Raw genomic sequence first — 19762 nt, forward strand, 5'->3', positions numbered from 1 at the left:
AGAATGCGTTCCAGCTCTATCCAGGAGTATACAAGAGGTGCTATATCACCATTGTTTCTTAAAGCTGAATAGTACTCCATGGTATACATATACCACATTCTCAGTCACATCTTGATTGTTGAGGGGCCTGTGGACAGAGACTTTGCTTCTCACTCAAGCCTGGCTCATCTTTCCAACAGCTCCTCTTCAACAGTTTGTCTTTGGGTAAGCTTTGAGGGTCTGCAAACAAAGTTAGTGTTTATTGTGAATGACTTAGTCGAAGGAGTTGCAGAGATAAAGACCAGAGAGATCCCTTCAGGATCAGCCACAGAGTCTTCATTCTCTAGGCTGATAACAGCCCAAAGGGCAGCCAAGCTAATGTGCGATGATGAATGGATGCAGGGTTGCCCGGAGACCTGTCACTGTCTCCAGAGCGTGTGGGGCCATCAGGATGGGTGAGGCCTCCTGGTTTATGGAAGGAAGGACACACCTTTGTCAGTTTGACCAGATCGATAGCTATTCTCCTGTGACCAACTTCAGTGCCCTGCAGAGAAGCTGGATGCTTAAGAAGCTGCTCTGCCTATGGCACAGGACTGTCTGTCCCTCAGGTCAGGCTGGATGCAGGACATGGGTCAAACAGGGCCTGGCAGGCTTTGGCTGGTCACTCAGACACTGGCTTCAGGGTTGGCTTTCAAACTGGTTTGTCAGGTGGCAGAGACTGTTTCCTCTTTTCTTCTGAGCAAATAGCTGGAGTACATTTCCCAACCTCTCTTGCAATTAGATGTGGCCATGTGACCAAGTTCTAGTTGATGGCTCATCATCAGAAGTGGTGTGCCCCACTCTCAGGCCTGGCCCCTTGAAACGTTTGTGTGTTCTCCGTGGTCTTTTCCCTTCCATGGCAACCCTGGGAGTCATGCATGGAAGATGTCAGAGTCACAAGATAGGGGGAGCCTGGATCCATGAATCACTACATGGGTGAGAAGCACCAGACCATCATGGAAACCCATCTTGGAATTTTCATGAGTGAGAATTAAGTTGTAGAGACTTCTCTGTTACAGCAGCTAGCACCACCTTCTCAATGCAAATGTCCCAGATCTGTCCTGTGAGAGGGTGACCTTTTTTCACTTTATACATATTGTCGTCGTTTTTGTTAACTACTGAGCACTCAGTGAGTGAGTGTCAGGCCCCTTACATGCTTTGATCCAATTCTGCCACCAATCCTTTGAGGTCCTTTGTGTCATCATCTCCAGGTGACAGGTGAGAAAATAGGTTCAGAGGGGTTAATTCACTTGCCCAGAGACACACAGCCAGAAAGTGGCAGAGCCGTGACTCGGATCAGGTGAGTCTGACTTTGGCCTTCTAGTTACGAATCATGACGCTCAATGGCCACTTGCCTCTCAGCCTCTCTCCCCCACTGGTGCTTGGCCGAGCTGCCCACACCTGCACCGACTTCTGAAGAGCAGGACGGGCCTAGCACACTCATGGGCTTGTCTGGAGATCTCACAGCTGTGAGGTGCTTTTCCAAAGGATGTTTTCAAAGCCAGCACACGTTGTTGGATGTCATGAGGCTGCGTGGCTTAGTCAGAATTCGTTCCTAGCTGAAGCTGCAGCTTGGGAACTATAGTTCGAAGTGCAGACAGAACATGGGGAGGGGTAAAGAACAGAATCTCGGCAAGAAGACCCCCTAGGTGGGCACACAGACCTGAGCCCGCTGTATTGGAGAGGAGCCTGGCTCACTGAGAGGAGAAGACGTCCTGCCAGCAGGTGGTATGGAGGACCCGTGATGGTTTCGACCTTTCCTGGGACACAGGGACTGGGGACGAGTTCACTGCAGTGCCTGGCATCGAGCAGCATGTGGTTCAGCAGAGTTGGAGACAGGCACGCAGACGCGTGCTGGGATATACGCTCTGGGAACACAGAGCAGCGAACATTGCCAGGCCGTAGTCAGGTTCAAGAAGCCTCCATGGCAGAGGGGGCATGTGAGTGTCGGTCCAGTGGGTCGACGAGAGGACAAAGGGCATTCCAGGCAGGAGAGACAGCACGTCCAAAGACGTCCTTGACAATGCATGACAGGCTCAGGGGGTCAGGCTGGCCTGAGGCGTCTGAGCCCAGGCAGGGGTGGCAGGAAGCAGTGCCGGAGAAGTAGTTGAAGGATGATGTTTGTGGCTGGTGCAGGAGCTTGGGCTGATGGGGAACCGTCAGAGTAGGCAGAGGTGCCTCTGGTGTCTGCGGAGAAAGACCGGTGCTGGGAGAACAGGTGAGAACCAAGGCAGGGAGGGTGATGAGAAGCGAAGAGGCTGGGAGGTTCTGCAGGTGGGTTCAGCAGAGCTTGGCTGATGCTTGGGTGCTGTGGGCTAAGCAGGAAAGTAGGGGCCAGGCTGACTCCTGCTTGGGTAGCTTGGTGCATGGTGATGCCACTGATGGGGCTGAGAGCCCCAGAGGAGTTCAGGGTACCCATGGGACTTACAAGCGGGCCCCTGCCATGGGGTCAGAACAGAGTTCCGCAGCTCAGCACCCAGATATGCACTGGCTCTTAGTCCAAAGGCGTTGGGTTGTTGGTCTGTGTAGTGCATTTGTAGTTAAGCAAAAGACTGCTGGGAAACCCAGGGACAGCTTTCCCTGGAAACACAGGCACACACACCCTTTCCTGCTTAGAGGGAGCACGGGCACCTGTTTGCAGGGAATGTTTTTACAATGGAGCTCATTACAGCAAGGGGTGGATCTGACTATTGTTTGAGGAAACCTCAGACCGTTTTGGGTCTCTCTCTGTCACTCAGTGAGCAGTTAAGACTTGGTGCCCCTTGGCAGGGCGCAGTGCAGGGTTCTCGTTGCAGAGCCAGGGCTTCAGCCGCCATGACTCCACTGGGCATGGCAGCACCGCGGCTCGGAGTGCTGCTTTCTGCTGTCTGCTGCCCTTGCAGCCATCTCTGTCAGGCAGATGACTTGAAATGCTCTTGGAGTCGTGGAGATGTTAGGTGTGGATGGTGGCATGTCCCCCAAATGTCCCCAGTATTGGGTTGAGCATCAGAATGACAAGAACTCCGAGCCCTGTGGTCTCCACCAGTCACGGAGGCATGAACTGTTGGAGCTAGAGGGGCCCACACCATGGAGCCTGACCTCAGTTTATCAGTAAATGGGAGATCTACCCATTCGGTTTAGTGTCTGAGCATAGATGTTCCATAGGAAGATTTCTAGGGTGCTCCAGAACATGCTGGGCCCCTCACATCCCCTCTCCCAGCACCCTGCCCTGGCCCTTTGAAGTGCTCATCACGATTATCATTTAAATGACTTACTGTCCACATCTACCTAGCATAGTTCCCGAAGTGAACACGTGAATGAACAGATGCTTTTCGTAAGCATTCGAGACCTCGCTGAGTGGTGCTACGCGAGGAATACAGTCAGGGGCCACCCTCCAGCTGCCCACAGTCTGATGGGAGAGATGGGCACCTGCGTGTCGTTGCTGGGGGCTGCAGCGCTTAGAGCCCAGCGGAGGGAGCAGCCAGATCCCAGCACTCGGAAGGGTGGGCAGAGGGCAAGCGTGAGGGAAAAAGGGGGCCCTGGGAAAAGGGAGCAGCCACTGCAAAGGCAGGGAGGAAAGACGTTGAAGGGCATTTGGGGAGAACCTCATGGGGCTTCCTGTGTCCAAGTCTAGACCACGAGTGGCCCAAGGCGAAGCTGGACAGGAGGGCCGAGCCTAGATTTCTAGGGCATTGCATGGCAGGCTGAGAGTCCTGGTTTTGTCTTGGGAATCGTGGCAGCCACGGAAAGCTGGCAGGACCTGTGCCTTCGAGGGAACCAGAGTGTACCTGGAAAGGGATCCTGACTGGTGTCCTCTTGCCTTCACAGTGTGCTTACTGATCCGCCTCCAGGCCCACCGCCATGTCGAGCCGCGGTGGGAAGAAGAAGTCTACCAAGACCTCCCGGTCTGCCAAGGCAGGAGTCATCTTCCCTGTGGGACGGATGCTTCGGTACATCAAGAAAGGCCATCCCAAGTACAGGATTGGAGTGGGGGCGCCCGTGTACATGGCTGCGGTCCTGGAGTACCTGACAGGTGAGTGTGCCCAGGTGAACCCAGACACCATGGGCAGCTGCAGCAGTTCTGATAGCTTGTCAAGGACCTTTTTTGCTGCTTTAATTTCAAAACATTTAAAGCCTACATAAAAGTTGCAAGAATAGTGGCGCGAACATTTTCACGCAGATTCACCGTTAACGTTTTGGCCCATTTGCTTTCTCTCCCCTCAGCCTATGTGCATGCACATACAGGCGGGTGTTGCTGTGTTTCTGGCTGTTATATTTTCTACAGTCCATTTTGAAATTTCCTCAGTTGTCCCTGTAATGTCCTTTCTAATTTTGTTTGGTTTTCTTTCCCAGTCCAGGATCCATGATTTCAGGATCACACCCTGCATTTGACCACCAGGTTTTATTAGTTTTATTTGATCTTGACAATTCTCCAGCTTTTTAAACAAATTTTTCATGACACTGACATTTTTGAAGAGTTCAGGCCAGTTGTTTTGCAGAAGGTCCTTCATCCTGGGCTGGATTTAGGGTTAGATTCAGGTGACACGTGTCAGGAGAATCGCGTCAGGAACGCCGAGTCCCCTGTGCATCACATCAGGGCACCCGCTGTGAGTTTGCCTGTCCCTGGTGATGTCCCCTTTGCTCATTCAGTCACGGTGGCATTCGCTGGGTTTCTGCATATCCTGTGTCACAGTCTTTCACTCAGCAGCTTCAGCAACCTCGGTGATTTTAACCGAATCTCTTATTACTGTGGTGGTTGTAAAATGGGTTTTTCCGTGTCCTTCATCTCTACATTTCTTAGTTGCATTCTTCTGTAAATAAGAGCCTTCCCTCTCTTTTATTTTTGTGCTATGAATGTTGGCTCATGGATTTTTTTTTTTTAGTTTAGTGAGTTATACCTCTATTCATGTCATTACTAATTTTAATGCTCAAATTATCTCAAATTTGACCTTTAAGCTGGTCCTTTTGCCACGTCCCCCTCAATTTCTGTACATTCCTTTGCTTTCTAACACAGTAAGATGTTCCACCCTCACCCTGGACTTTCCTTGCCCCAGTCTTGGAATCAGCTATCTCTCGAAGGGGTCCTTGGTTCTTTTCGCAGATAGAATCTTATTCGTGGCTCCGCAGCAATTGTGGGCAGCCAGCTGGGCAGGGATGGGTGTGACCCCCATTTTTAGTGGTGAGAAAATCAGGCCTCAAAGCAATCAAGGACTTGTCTGGAGTTGCATACCACCTGTGGAGGGTTGTGAGGGGCCACATACCACTGTCCTGGGAGCTGTAATGCTTTTACCACTTACTGCCTGAGACACAATCAGGTAGGTCTGCAGGAATCAGGAGCGAGTACCCTGATTCTGGCGGCCACCTCTCCTCCTGCCAGAAAGGGGAGATCGGCGAGGCAGATGCCTCTGCCAGTGTGACACAGCCAGGCAGCTGAAGTGCTGGATCTCTTCCTGCTCTCCCAGGCCTCTCAGTTAGGCAAGGCCAAGGGTTCCCCCATAGTGAGCATGTTCATCAGGGAGGCACAAAGCTTTTGTGTTCTGCTGGAAGCACTTAGGCATGAAAAGTAATTGTGCTAGATTTATAAGATGTTTGCACATATTTGGGGACTTTTGACTTTCTGCTTGGCAGAGAGTTGTATAGGTGGCGTGCCTGGTGCTGTGAGCTAAGCAGGAGTCTTCTCACTATGTATTAATAGATGAGAAAACAGAGGCCCAGAATTTAGGTGACACGCCCAGGAAAGCTATGTATAGCATTGGCAATCAGCGAGGGAGACCAGGGAGAAGTCACTAGATAGGAAGCAGAGGACATTCTTGTTTTTGCCTCACAGTTTATATGCTGTGTGACCTAGAGTGAGTCACTTAACTTCTCTGGGCCCTGATTTCCTTACAACTCATATGGCGACACCTGTTCCTACCCCACCCCCTACAGGCTGCTATGAGAGCCAAAGGGGAAATGCTCGAGCGTAATGGGGAAGCTGATGTGCTGTGCAAACCCAGCCAGCCCGTGTTCTCCGGCTCCCGAACGCCATGATGCCGGGTACTGGGGTGTGCACAGACACTGTCGTTAGATAGAATACAACATCAGTTTCATTCTTCCATCTAGCTTTCTCCTTTCTGTTTGCAGGGTGTGAGGGGGATGCCGTTGCTCCGCCGTATCTCGGGCAACTACTGCCTGTGCCACACGGAATATCTGTGTTTCCCTCGTCTGTGTCTGGCTGGTTCTGATCTGAGCCCAGTGCGCACGAGGTCCATTCTCATGGGGGCTGGGGGCCTTGACTCAGTGGTACCCACATCTGTCATCCCTATTCCTGGCTATCACTATCACAAGGGGGGTGGGACTGGTCAGGGCAGCCCATCGCTATTGCTGGCAAAGAAGCTCAGAGCAGATCCTCACCCTGGCACCAGCTACATCGACTGTTTTATTAAAGAACGATATATATTTTTGAGTTTTGTAAGGTCTTTCCAGCAGATAATAGCTGAATCCAATCCATTTCCTCTGCCTGGCTGCGGCACTGAGTCATTGGCACAACCATGCCTGTCCCCAACGTGGATCCTGGCCTGAGTGACCTCAGGAGAACGTCCTGAGTGGTTAGTGCTGTGCCCAGTCACTGCCGTGGTCACTCGTGTCCTGTTTCGTGGTGGGAGAGGAGGTGGACTCTGGGGCCACACCCAGTGAGAACACCTCACTGTTCCACCCTCGGAACAGTGTTGCACACCCACGCCGACCACTCTCAGGAGCACCACGTGGGAGCCCCAGGGGGGAGTTGGGAGGGGTCTGGATGCTCAGGTTGCTAAGAGGACTACTGAGCTGTGCGGCCCACCTAGGAGCAGGTGCTTCTGATGCAGGGAGCTGGCATCTCCTTGGTGACCAGCCCTGGGGACTACTTGGGGTCCACTGGGTTCTAGCGCTGGGCGGTTAAGCCTTGGTGCCAGGGCTGCCGCTTCTTACTTGTGGCCTCAGACAAGTCATGCACGTCTCCGTGCTGCGGTTTTATCACCTGTAAAGTGAGGGTCACAGGGACTGTCTCACAGGGTTATTGCGAGGCTGAAGTGGGAGCACGCGTGTGAAGTACTTGTTCCAGGCTCGCACGTGGTAAGTGCCCACTTGTTAACTATTAACATGAGGGTTAAAGTACAGGGAGGAAGGACGTCCCCAGTAATCCTGTTCTGGCTGCCACGGTGACTGAGGGTTGCCCGTTTCCTGTAGGGACTTTGATGGGAGCTGTCGCTGCCCACTTGTGCCTGTTTTCCTTTCAACTGGTCCATAGCTGTTGGGCCTCCCAAGCGTCTGCAGAATGTCTTGCAGCTTCAGGCCTATTCCCTCTGGGTTGTTTCAAGTGGCTGCTCGACCCTCTTCCTAAAGCCTGCATCACCCCAACACCTCAAGATGCCCTGTTGCCAAATTCTTCTGTCTGGTGTCAAAGGCCCCTTCCCTTGTGTCCTGAGCTCCTGGCACATTTGTGGAAACTGTGAAGGATTTTCCAGGTTAGCCAGGAGCCGAGTGTGCCAAGCCCTGGGCCTGTGTTAGGTCAGAGCTGAGGCTAAAGCAGCCCTAGGGTGTGTAGACCAGCAGCAGCCCTGCAGGCCAGGGTCGTCAGAGCCCACTTACCCCGTCTCCCGTGAAGAGCACGTTCTTGGGGTTGGAGAACACACAAGCGCTCCTTAAGGTCTGCTCAAGGCTGGAGGCATGTGGAGAAGAGTTTGTGGCCTGTGTCTTGCTCTGAAACTTGAAGCTGGCCTCTGTTTTTCTTCTCGGGTGCAGGGCCCAATCATTTGCTGAATTGAAAAGGAAAAGGCAACCTCTGGAACAAGCTTGTTTCTGGTGACCAGATAATTCTTTGCCCAAATCTCTGTGTATCCAGCTCTGGAGCCCTGCCGGACTCTTCCCAGAGCTCTTCCCAAGGAATGTGCTACTGTCTGCTTGTCCGTGCAGTGCCCCGGATTGTCTGGGCCCTACTCTGTTCTCACACCCCTGGCCCTTGACCTTCTAGCCTAGGTGATTGTAGTAGTCTCACCTTGGAGTTACTATAAGGACTGATCATGCATCTAAAGCATTTAGCTGGCATTCATGGTAAATAATGAGTGACAGATAAAAAATTAGTGTTACCATGGGGAGATTGAGGCAGGCAGGAGCAGCCTCTTCCCAGCCATCATCGCCCCCACCCCCCAGCACTGGGGCACTTTTTGACTTTAGTTCAGCTTGGAAAGCCTCTGTGGAGCCTGTTCCCTGAGACTAGCAGAGTGTTGACAGTGCTGGGTGTAGGAAATGTGACGTGCAGAACATGTGACATGGCTTTTGCCCACTGGAATTTCCATTGATGTTGGAGATGCACAAGCCCGCAGAGCAGGGCGGGATCAGGGCAGAACTGAGGAATAAGCTAGAAGTACCTGAGGCCCGCAGAGTCGGGGTACGTGGGAAGCGTGTGGAGGAGCAAAGAGCAAACCTACCAGTGATTTGATGGCCTTAAATTACGGAGCCAAGGTGCTCTGGGTGAGCATTGCTCAAACTGTGTTCGGCAGGACCTAGGTGTTTACTGACGTTTAAGTGGTTTTCTACCAAAACACAGGGTTCCGTGGCTGAAATCAGGGGATGACTAGATTCACATCCCCTCTTTTGAGATGAATATGTGAACAGCTTTAATTAGTTCATCAGTAAAGGAACTTGTTTTAGTTTGGGAACCACTGAGTTAATCAGTTTTCTTTCCTGCAGGACTTTTCAGAGCCTTTGAGGTACTAGTATCACCATGAATCCCCAAGGAAAGGAAATGTGATATGTAGTGGTTCCCAAACTTTTATCACAAAAACCTTTCGGGGAACACCTATATAAATACTTTGCATGATATAGTTTAGGGGACTCTGTTGTAGGTTAAGCCCATGAGAAATGACATTATGATTAAGTGAAGAAACAAAATAAAAAGTCACCTTAAAGTGTGAACTCAGGTCTGGTTTATCACAGCGTTGAAGTGCGGAGCTGACTGAAATAGGTAAGAAGATCAAGGTCTCCTGCTCCGTACAGAGAAGGCCCTTCTGAGTTGAGCGCTGCTGCACTGACCTGAGGGGGCCTGCCCACTCCTGCGCTGCACACTGAGGTCCAAGACAAGAGTTGCTGCCTTCAGGGAACTTACCATGGAAGGAAGTACCTTTGGAGCTCTTCACCCCAACCCGTGAGAGAATAGGCCTGGTTCCTAAGTGATGATATCTTTGTTCTTTTTTTCAATCCAGAAACCCTGTTACGTAGCCTGATCACATGCCTTATTCTGCCAACTTACCTTCTGGTGATTTAAGCCTGTTGGCAAAGCTCAGATCCGTGTGCAAATGATTTCTTGACATTAGGAGGATGGAAAGCACTGACTTCCAGCTCTTGAGATGGAATATTGACACCTTCGTAGTAAGCATAGACCCTCCGCAGGCGACCAGTGATTTGGATAGCGAAACTCAGGTCCGTTTAAAAACTTAGTGTCATAGTATTTTATTTCCACCTGTCACAGGACAGACTATGGCTAGAAGCCAGAATATTTTTCTTTCTGTCTTGCTTGGGTCTAATATACGAAATGATGAAGACATCTGGATATTCCTAATTCCTCCCTCCTTTTCCATTTTCCCAAGCTCCGCTTCTCCCCGTCCCTCATGTTTCAGGCCTCGGTCTTCCCTCTCATGGCTCTTGTCAATGACCAGAGCCTCCATACTCCTCTAGCAGGCACCCCACATTCTCTGATAGCAGATTCTCCAGTTTGAAGCTGCCTGCAGGTCCTTGGCTAATCCTTGTGGAGTTCACAGAGCCAGCTTCTGACCTGGGAAGAAGCAGGTCCCCTGGGTGATCTTATGGCCACTTTACAGACTGGATGAGGCACAGCCTTTGGGCTGACTGCATCCTACAATAAAATCCCAAGGAAAAGGCTTAGAAATGTGCCTTGCCGCCTGGTTTTGGCTAACAAAATGATTGTCCTCATCCCAAGTTTCAGCTTGTTTGGCTTCCGATCTCTGACTCAGGTCAGATGTTGCATCGCTCTTTGGTGCTAGTTGTTAGGCCACAATCCATCCCTGCCCCCATCTCCTGGAAGTGAAGTAGAGAGAACCCTCGTCTGTCAACAGCACATCCTGTTACGCAGACACTCGTTTCTGCCAACAGCCACCATACTTGGCATTTCTGGTATGGGAAAGACAGAACCCTATAAGCTTGGAAGATTGGGATAGGCAGAGCCTGCAGTTGGCTCTGTTGCTTACCTTGAAAATAAGCCCCACGCCTCTTAACCACTTTCCTGTCTGGGACACCGAAGTGTGTTCTGGACGCACACGGCTAAAAATAGAGCAGGAAGAAGAGGACAGTCAGGCTCAGCTCTCTGATGCTCCAAGGCCCTCAGAACTCCTACGTCCTTGCTAGTTTGCATGACTCCCCTCTTAGGCTAACTGACACTTCAGGCCAGGATGCAGCTGATGCTTGCTAGCACCTTCTTGGGCATGCACGCTGCTTGGGGCAGTTTACTGTGTTCTGCAAAGCCCTTCCCCTTCCTTATTTTCCTTAAATTAAAAAAAAAACCACAGGAGAGGAAAGACTAAGAATTTCAAGGATCCAGGGGGTTACAACTAGGAAAAAAACACTCAAGTTGAGACTCCAGGGTACTGGGTACCCAGGGTCTGCAGACTATGTTTAAATGCATGTTCCCTTTTCTTTTTATGTGAGTAATTTGCATTTGAAAATTTAAGAAGCTAAAACTCATTCATAATCCCACTACCCAGAGATAGCAGCTGGCACTGAGTGCCTTTTGTATATATGTAAAAGACAGATTTTAATCTAATTATTTGTTTTTATTAACGGATGCTATTGATGATCTTCACTGATAGCCAATCACAGAAAATCACCACTACACATAACCTCACAAAGTACATCTTACAAGGTGCAGCAATGAAGGAGGTGCTCCTCACGTACCATATCATCAATCCTCCTTCAGTCTTCCGGGGGAATAGATGATTCCATGGTGGATAAACATTCAGGGAGCACTTGAAAAAGAATCAGTCCAGCACCGTGTGCCTGTGACATTTCCCTGATGATGTGGTGTCACATGGCCAGCAAGGTAACAGACCCAGGTGGGTCAGGCCTCAGGGCGCAGCGCGGTGTGATGACGTGCTTCTCCCAGGCACGTGGGTCTGCTGTAAAGCTCAGAAACTAAGTGTCCAGTCCTTCATCCAGTCCTTCTGAAGAGTCCATGAAGTTGTTCGGGAGAGTGTAGGTGTGACCTGGGCCTGCTTCCTGAAGCAGTGGCCCCATTTCCCCTGCTCCCCCTCCCAGGGCCAGGGTCAGACTACAGCACTTGGGTCAGAAAGGAGAAAGGCCTCAGTGCTCCTTTTTGTAAATATCTTCTAGTCTTTGGCTTGTCTTCTCATTCTCTTAACAGTGTCTTTCATAGAGTAGAAATGTTTGATTTTAATGAATTCCAGCTTATCGATTATTTCTTTTATGGATCATGCCTTTGGTTTTGTATCTAGAAAGTCATTGCCAAAACCAAAGTCATCAGATTTTGTTCTGTGTTATCTTCTAGGAATTTTCTAGTTTAGTTTTCTACCTTCAGGTCTGTGATCCATTTTGAGCTAATTTTTGTGATGGGTGTAAGGTCTGTATCTAGACTCTCTTTTCTTTTTGCCTGTGACTGCCCAGCTGTTCCAGCACCATTTGTTGAAAACCTCATTGCTTTCTTAAAGATAAGCAATGTTGCCTAGAAATCCTCAGAGGCTAAAGGAGTTTCACTGTTGTCTCATGATCTCCCTTCGAAGGGCAATGTGCAACTTTTATTTCTATCATCAGGGTCTGCGGATGGGTAGACAAGCTCCGAATTAAGGGTTCTGTTTTTGCTTGAGCCAATGGAGAGGCACAAAGCACCACAAAACCTGTTTTTGGAACTGGGCAAGACAAAAGATGTGACCAAAACTAAGTGTGTGTTCTTTCCTCTAGACCTTCCATTTGGGATCCATTTACCTCTTATTGAAGTACATCCTTTAGAATTTCATTTAGTCAGGGTCTTTTGGTAAGAAATGTTCTTAGGTTCTGTTTTTGAACATATCTTTATTCATGCATAAAGTTTTCAGCCATCAGTTCTTCAAACAGTGTCTCTCTTCTAGTCTCTTCTTATGGAACGCAAATTAAACATACATTATCTTCCATATCTTTCAAAAATCAGTCATGTTTTTCATTCATGTCTTTCTGGACTACTTTCTGGATAATTACTTTTGATTTGTCTTCTAGAACTACCTTCCAGTTTACTAATTCTCTCTTCAGCTCTGTCTAATCTGCTGTTCAATTCAGTCACTGGATTTTTAATTTCATTTATGATACTTTCATTTCTAGAAGTCCTGTTTGGTTCTTTTTTGAATCTGCTTGGTTATTCTTTATAATCTCTTGTCCTCATTTTCAGTTTTCTTTTTCTTTAAATGTACTTCACATAATTATTTTATATTCTTTATCTGGATAATTCTAATATATGAAATCTTTATGAGTCTATTTCTGCTGGTTTTGTCATTGTTAGGAAAGCCTACCTCTTTCTGAGGTTATAAAGAAATTCCTTTATGCTTTCGCATACTACTTTTATGGTTTTATTTTTCACATTTTTACTTCGATCCATTTGGAATTTATCCTATTATATAATGTGAGAGATCAAGTTAATTTTGTTTCACATGGGTACCTACGTATCCCAAAACAATTAATTGAATATTCCATCTATTTCCTGGTGATCTGAGATGCCACCTTTATCATACATGAAATTTGTAGATTTAATTAGGACTATTTCTGGATTTTATTTCTGTTTCATTGGTCTATTTGTCTTGTACTTTGTAATATACATATATGTTTCTCATATCTAGGTCTTTTTACTTTTGTTGAATTTAGTTATTCTTTCTAATAAGTAATAATACCCACGGTTAAATCCCCACAACATCAAAGGGTATGTGGTGAGATGTGCATCACCCTCCCAGCTCTTCTGCATGCCCAGTTCTCCTCCTAGGAGACAACCAGTGTTACTAGTTTCTATACATGTTATATATCTTTCTAAAAATTTTTATTTCAAAATAAATCTAGAAAATGAATGCCAAAACATAGGGAATCAGGAGGATAACGGGAACATGCAGTATGCGGAGGCTGTAGTGTGTTAATTCATATTTGGGCCGAGATCTTTGTTGGAAGAATCTGAGGATCTTTGGTCTCCCCCTAATCTTTCCTCAACACCCCCCGTCCCCTTGGCTAATCTCAGCACTCAGCTTGGGACTGTGAGGTGAGGCCTGCCTGGGCTGTTGGCCAAGCCTTGGGCTGCTTTCCTCTGGGATGACAGCTTTACAGCTCACCGCCTGCCATGGGTCCTGGGTGTGGGTTTTAATTCACGAAACCAGTGCCTTGAAGAATGTCCCCGCACTTCCATCCTCAGTCCCCGCCCGGCCACTGCAGTGCTTGGCTCACTTGTTCAGTAATTCGTCTGGAATCACCTATCTGAGAAAGAGTTACCAAGCACTGACCAGGTGCAAGGTGCCGTGCTGCGTGCTGGGGTTGGAAGAATCACTGTTGGTTTCCACAGGATTGCGTTGCGTGCCCGTGATGTGCCAGGCATAGCCGAGGCCACATTGGTGACTCCAGGGCTGGACTGTGCCTTCCCCACCCCTCCCTCACCATTATAGACTCAGCTCTAGCACAAGGCCCAATGCCCTGCAGCTGCACAGTAAATAGGTTTTTGTCTGTCTGTCTGTTTTTAGTTGAAGAATAAGAAGACCAGTTGGCGGAATGATGGATTTCAGGAGGAGGGAGTGGTGGTAAGGTCAGGTGCTACCAGGAAATTGATGAGGGTGAGAGTTTAACTAGACCTTTGGCTTTTTGGATGAGGCATAATTAGGATTGACAGGGCAGTGTGGGCCACGCCTGTGGGAGGAGAGGCACGTGGTGGGGCAGCTGTTGCTGGCATACGGGAGGGCGTTAAAAGCGTTGCAAGGGCCGATCTCTCGCTTCTGCCAAAAAAGCCACGGAGGAGGCCTCGGCAACGCCTTGAGAAGCAGAGGCGGTCGGCTGCCCACCTGACTAAAGACAGCAGTGTCCTGGGAACAGCACTAGAGCCACCCAGGGTCCCTCTGTGGATGGCCACCACGAATGGCTTCTACAAGAACTACTTTCTTACTGAAAGGAGAAGGACGTGGGTAAGAATTCCGCAAGTGTCTACTTTCCCAATGTGTTCTTGTTACAGTATCAGCAACTGATAGAAGATGTAGACAGTTCTTTTGCTTTCTTTCCCCTGCCTGAGGACTTCTATGTCTAGTCAACCCAGAGTAGAATATCATGAAACCAAAAGCCACTCCACAGAGCTATAAATAAGTTCCAGCAAGAAGGCAAACCCAGAGGGCTTAATCACCGTCAGTCTCCCTGTGTCTCTTCCCACCGCCCCCTTGCAATTCTGGTTGCCAAGAAGATGACATACATCCTCCTTGGGTTTGCCAGGCGGCTCAGCCCTGGCTCCTGCCCTCCCTCCCTTTCTTCCTCCTCTTTCACCCCACCTCCTCCTTTGTTAGGCAAGCGCATCTTCCACTTAGTGGCCAGAAAGCGTGGGTTCCCTGGTACCCAGAGCTGGTTTCTTTAGGGGCCTGCAGCGGCCCCTGATGCTGAGGTGTCCTCTCCCGGGGTTGGTATCACCCCACATGTCTACACAGGACACTCTGGGTCTTCATAGGTTTGTTCCCTGCACATCTCACATTTCTTGCCTGCAGAGAAAACCCAGGGCCTCTGGAAAAGGCTCCTCTATCGGCTTCCCTTGCCATTGATATCCTGATTGATGCTTCTTGTGGTCACGGGAAGCCGAGGTAGTCTTTCGTGACATTTATCTGTTGCCTCTGTAAATCTGTAGGTTGACTGCTAAAAGTCAGTATCTGCTGTTTATTCAGAAAGTGAAGGTACTTAACCTGAGTAGCATTGTTTTACTTGCTGTCCTGCCCCAGGCCCAGTGGTCTCTGTTCCATACTCAGATTGTGGCTTTTGCAGTGTTTTTGGGTGGGGGAAGTGCTGAGTCAAGGTGGGCAGTTTAGGCTCTGAAACATCTACCATATACTGAGCACTTACTGTGTGCCAGGCGTTGGTTAAATGCTTTGTACTTGGTAACTCGCTGAATCCTCGAACCACCTGTTTTGCATAGCAGGAAACCGAGGCTCAGCTGGTTCTCCGCAGGCACTCTGGAGTCGCCCATCTCAGAGCGCTTTCTACGGTGCGCCAGGGCCGAAACCTCAGCAGTTAAGAGAGGGGCAGCCTGAGGGGCAGACTCCAAGGCAGTCACGGTGATTGCCAAAGATCACAGGAGGGGCGATGGTCCTTGGGGTGACGTGTGCTGTGCTGTGGGGAAGGGACAGTCCGACCAGGGTCAGGGGTGCTGGCTGTCGCAGCAGCAGAACAGCGAGGGACTGCAGAAAGGCACACAGGTGGCCAGAGAGCTGCCTTGAGGAGCCGCAGCCGGCCGTGGAGCAGGGAGGGCAGAGCCAGCAGGCGTGGGAGGTCGTACCACTCAATGATGCCGAGGGGCCTGGAGGGTGAGAAGCTTTTTCGCCAATGTGCCTTTATTGCCCCTTCAGCAAAGGGGCGGTGGAATCCCAGGTGAAGAGCGTAGGCAAATCGTGAGACAAGTGACCCTCAGCACGAGGGATCCACCCGTGCAGACGGGACGCGGCTGGGCCGGGAAAGCCGACCCCGGGGGCTGTGGTCCCTCCTGGAGGGCCGCCCCGTCTACCACACGCTCATATTGCTCTAAAAACAAACAACCGTGAAAACCTAAGACGTTTTCATATGCTCAGAACCTTTTTTGTGAGAAGCGGGATTAAGCAGGCTGGACGGAACGTCCGAGGGCAGGAGGGTGCGCGTGACGTGGCAGCGCGGGGCAGAGTGGCTGCAGCTTCTCGTTTACTCTGCGTTTTAATCTCACTTTGCATGTTGACAAGAAAACGTGTAGAAGATAAATTCAAATAGCACGGGAGAGGGCAGAGCAAAGTTCCTCCCTCTGACCAAGTCCCTGACTCCGTTCCCAGCAGGCAGAGCTCGACGGGCGCATGCGTAAGCGTGATCACAGGCATCGTGGCAGCCCCAAAAGCTCACTGTTCCGCTCCTTGTTCCCCCTCCTTTAAAAGTCCGTCTGGGAAATGGTACCATGACAGGGGTCCTTAAATGAGTTTCCTCTTTACATCATACTCTTCAGATCATTTCATTTCAGCAGACGTCTCTGATGGTTCACCCCTTCCTGAGACAAATTAAGAACAAATGGCTGTGGTTTTTCCATATCAAAACAAACATGCATATTACCCATTTCCTTGTAAATTAATTTCGAGTCCTTGAAAGCAAGTGATTGGTGGGGCCGAGGGCCCTGCCCTGCTGCCAGCCGGGCGCCACCCCCTTCGTCTCCCTTCCTAGGGCCTTGACTTCTGCCTCAGCAGCTGGCCGTGGCATACCCTGCTGGGGTCAGAAGAAAGTTCCAGACCTCATCCCAAGGCATAGATGCCTTTGGGGCCGCTCTGGGTGCTGTGTTCCATCAAGACAGGTCTGGCAGCACTGAGGTTAATCAAGTTCAAGTGCATTTTTCAAACATATGTAAACTGTTAAGTGTAACAGCAAAGAGTAAACTACTGGGGGAGGAACCACCAGGTTTTCTGTTGCTTTTCTCCTTTTGGCTCTCACATCTATCTGATCATCCAGTTATTTAGATACAGGAAACTGAGGCAGAGAAAGTATAGTTTTCTTCCCCTAGTAATCAAGCCTGCTATACTTTTTTTTTTTTAATAGTGTGATTGTAGCCTCAGTAGTAGCTTGTGTTTACCAAGTGTACTAAGCATTTTACTTGGTAACTCATTAATCCTCACAGCCCTAAGAGTTGACCTCGGTTATCGTTCCCCCTTTAGAGAACGGGAAGCCGAGGCTTAGGTGTGTCCTGGCCGTGTCTAAGTGCAGGAGCTGGGACGCAAACCCGGGCAGTCTGGCAGCAGACCCCGGGCTCCCCTCGGTGCTGTGCGTGGTGGCTGCCCTCTGCTGCAGACAGAGGACGTGGTTCCAACAGAAGCACTGAACCTCTGGGGGAGGTAGAGGAAAACTTCCTAACAAGGAAGATATTCAGGCACTGAGCTGGGTTGGTGGGTTAGATTAAGGTAATGTTTGCCAGGAACGTCTCCCTTTTGTTAATATGTATAATGTAAAATTGGTTTTTACTTTGGAATATGAAAAACAGCTTACTTTAGAGATTCTCAAAGTAAGCTGCATTTCTATCTTATCCGGAGACTTTGTGAAAGGCAGGAGCCTGGACCAGATACTGCCCTCTGAGCCCCCGGCCCACGGGCCCTTCTGCGGAATCTGTAACGTGGCCTTGACTCGGAACCGTGTTTGGAATAGTACCCTCGCTGACTGCTCTAGGTTTTATTTTCTCTGCGGAGTCCCTGGGTTCCTCTGAGGCCCCGGAGACGGGGGGATGGAGAGCTCTGCTGTGGCCCAGAGCTCCGAGTTGGCGGCTCAGCAGGCTTCAGAGCCTGCTGCTCACCTCCAGAAGAGGTGGGGTTTGGGGCAGTGGATTCTGGAATGCGGCTGCAAACACTCGGGGCCACCGAGGGAATAGGAGGAGGCTGCGGTGTGGTCAGAATGCAGGAAGCTCTTAGCAGTCACCCTCCGATTGGGGTTGATTGGGTTAAGGCCTTCCGGAATGGTGTAGAACAGTTCTGAACTCAAAGAACTGATGGAAGGATGATGAATCAAAAGAAATACACTAAACAGATTCCTTGTCATGTTGTTGGCTTTGTAGCAAATATCTGTTTTCTCCTTGGGATTACGTGAACATTTGCTTTCCTTTGATTTCGGGTTGTTATTTTCAATATTTCTTTTGTTAGCTGAGCTCTCTCTTACAGAGCTTCAAACAGTGCTGTAAAAGCCCCTGACTCTTCCTTGTTGCAGGGCTTGTGTTTAGAGTTGGCTCAGCCTCAACACATCACCTGTTAGCTGTTAGGAGGCTAATTCTGCAAACCATGACTTCATCTCCCTAAAGGAAGACAGACAGAATGCCTCGATACAACAGATAGGGTTTAGTTCAAGACGTTTGGGAAGGGGAAAAAAAGACCCTAAGCCTTTAGTCTCTGGGTGAACTTGGAAAGTAGACATGTCAAAGGTATTCATGTTCAGACAGCTGGTCTATAGTTGAAAAGGCTGCCAAACCATGCTGTTATCCAAGGCTGTGGGAATTTTGTCAAGTGGCCTTAAAACGATCATGTTCAATGAGGCTGGGGAAGGATTGGCCCACGGGTGCCTCTGGGGCGCTTGCTGCTTGGAGGAGAGAGAATAAGGTTGCGTCGCTGGTCTAGGCCACTACAGATGATGGTGGAGCCAGCTGCTCACCAGTTGCCAGGGACGGGCCCTGGCCAGGAGTGGGAGCCAGAGATCCTTAGGTGTTTTGCAAATTAGATCTTAAGTAAAAATCTTAAAACAAAAAAGCTAATGAGTGGGCCTGTTTGCTCATCATTCAACTTGTTCCCTTTGCAACATTTATAATTGGAGAATCTATCACACAGTCCTCTCCAAAGCTGCCCCCAAGTGGCTTGGGCCCCAGACCAGTCTAGTATTTGTCACTGGTAACAAAATGTAGATTATCACTGGCCAAGAAGGCTTGGCTTGGGGAGGTGGAGAACCTGGTAAGGGGTTCTGTTTCTTTTCCTTCTAATTGCTCTTTTCCCAGTTTCCTCCTGTGGTTTCTTATGGATTCCATTTGTATTGGTTACAGCCTCCAGAGCTCTGGCTCCTGAAAATTCCCTCCAAGGGAAGATCTAAGAGTCGAGTTTTGGAAACTGCGGAGAAGAGGATTTGTGTCTGTAGATCTGGTGTTTTCCTAGTTCTCTTTCTCAGAATCCCTTTTCTTTTAGACCAGCCACAGGCAAAAAATTTAGAGATATACAAAACCTTTCAAAATGTGAAATGAATTGAGTGCAGACCCTTGTAGGAAGGCACGGGCTACGTGGAGGCAGAGGCTGAAGCTGACTCTAGGAGGTAGCCGTCCTTGCTGGGGGGAGGGCATGGGCCCATCCCAGTGTGCCAGGGGTACAGGCAGGAATCGCTGCACAGCTCTCAGCCTGGGGCCTCTGTGACTTTGCCTTTATAGCAGTCGCAAAGTAGAGGGTCACTTACTGGGAAGATGATTTCATCAGGACATCTCCCTTGGTGACATGTGCCCTGCCCCAATTCTTCAGCAGTCAGTCTCTCTGTCCCTCCCCTTCCCTTGAACGGGAACACACCCTGGAGAGCAGATGGAAACTGTTCCATCTTGTTGAGTGCTGGCATTTTGCACTTCTCCTCTCTCCCTGCAGCAGGCAGCCGTCTCTTAGCCAGGAAAGCCCTTTATGATTGCTATTTCTAAAACTGGACTAAGGATCAAAGGGTGGGTATTACTGATACTTGGCAAGGGATGGGCTCATGCTCTGGGTTACTGCTTTTGTTAGCAGTCAGGGGCGTCCTCCGTCTTTCTCGGCTGTTGTAAAATGCAGTGCAGGGGTGAGGCAGGGCATGGATCACGCTTTTCGTAAAAGGTTTGTTTCTGAGGTGTGTCTCTATCTTGTATGTGTCCCTTGATTGCTACTATGGCAACTATCCATCTGAAAAAAGTCCAAGAGTAAACAGAAGGTAAAGCTCTTGTTCCACTAGCTGGAGAGTGACTCTGTGCCCCTCGTTGTTACCCCTCCTTGACACAGCTCCCTCCTGCTCCCTACAGGGCTGCGGGACCACTCTTTGGTGATAGGAGTAT

The 19762-nt window shown here is 49.5% G+C and overlaps 1 protein-coding gene across 4 annotated transcripts in view; it reads left to right on the plus strand.

The window, feature by feature from the left end:
• Positions 1–19762, plus strand: part of LOC105816031 (core histone macro-H2A.1) — a 70354-nt gene that overhangs the window by 13692 nt on the left and 36900 nt on the right. For all 4 annotated transcript variants that reach the window (XM_012651333.1, XM_012651334.1, XM_012651335.1 and 1 more), the window contains exon 2: positions 3826–4030. In XM_012651333.1, coding sequence (XP_012506787.1) covers positions 3859–4030 — 172 coding nt within the window. In that variant the 5' untranslated portion in view covers positions 3826–3858. The remainder of the gene's footprint in view (positions 1–3825; positions 4031–19762) is intronic.

The sequence above is a fragment of the Propithecus coquereli genome, unplaced genomic scaffold (assembly GCF_000956105.1).
Source record: "Propithecus coquereli isolate 6110/MARCELLA unplaced genomic scaffold, Pcoq_1.0 Scaffold353, whole genome shotgun sequence".
Taxonomy (NCBI): domain Eukaryota; kingdom Metazoa; phylum Chordata; class Mammalia; order Primates; family Indriidae; genus Propithecus; species Propithecus coquereli.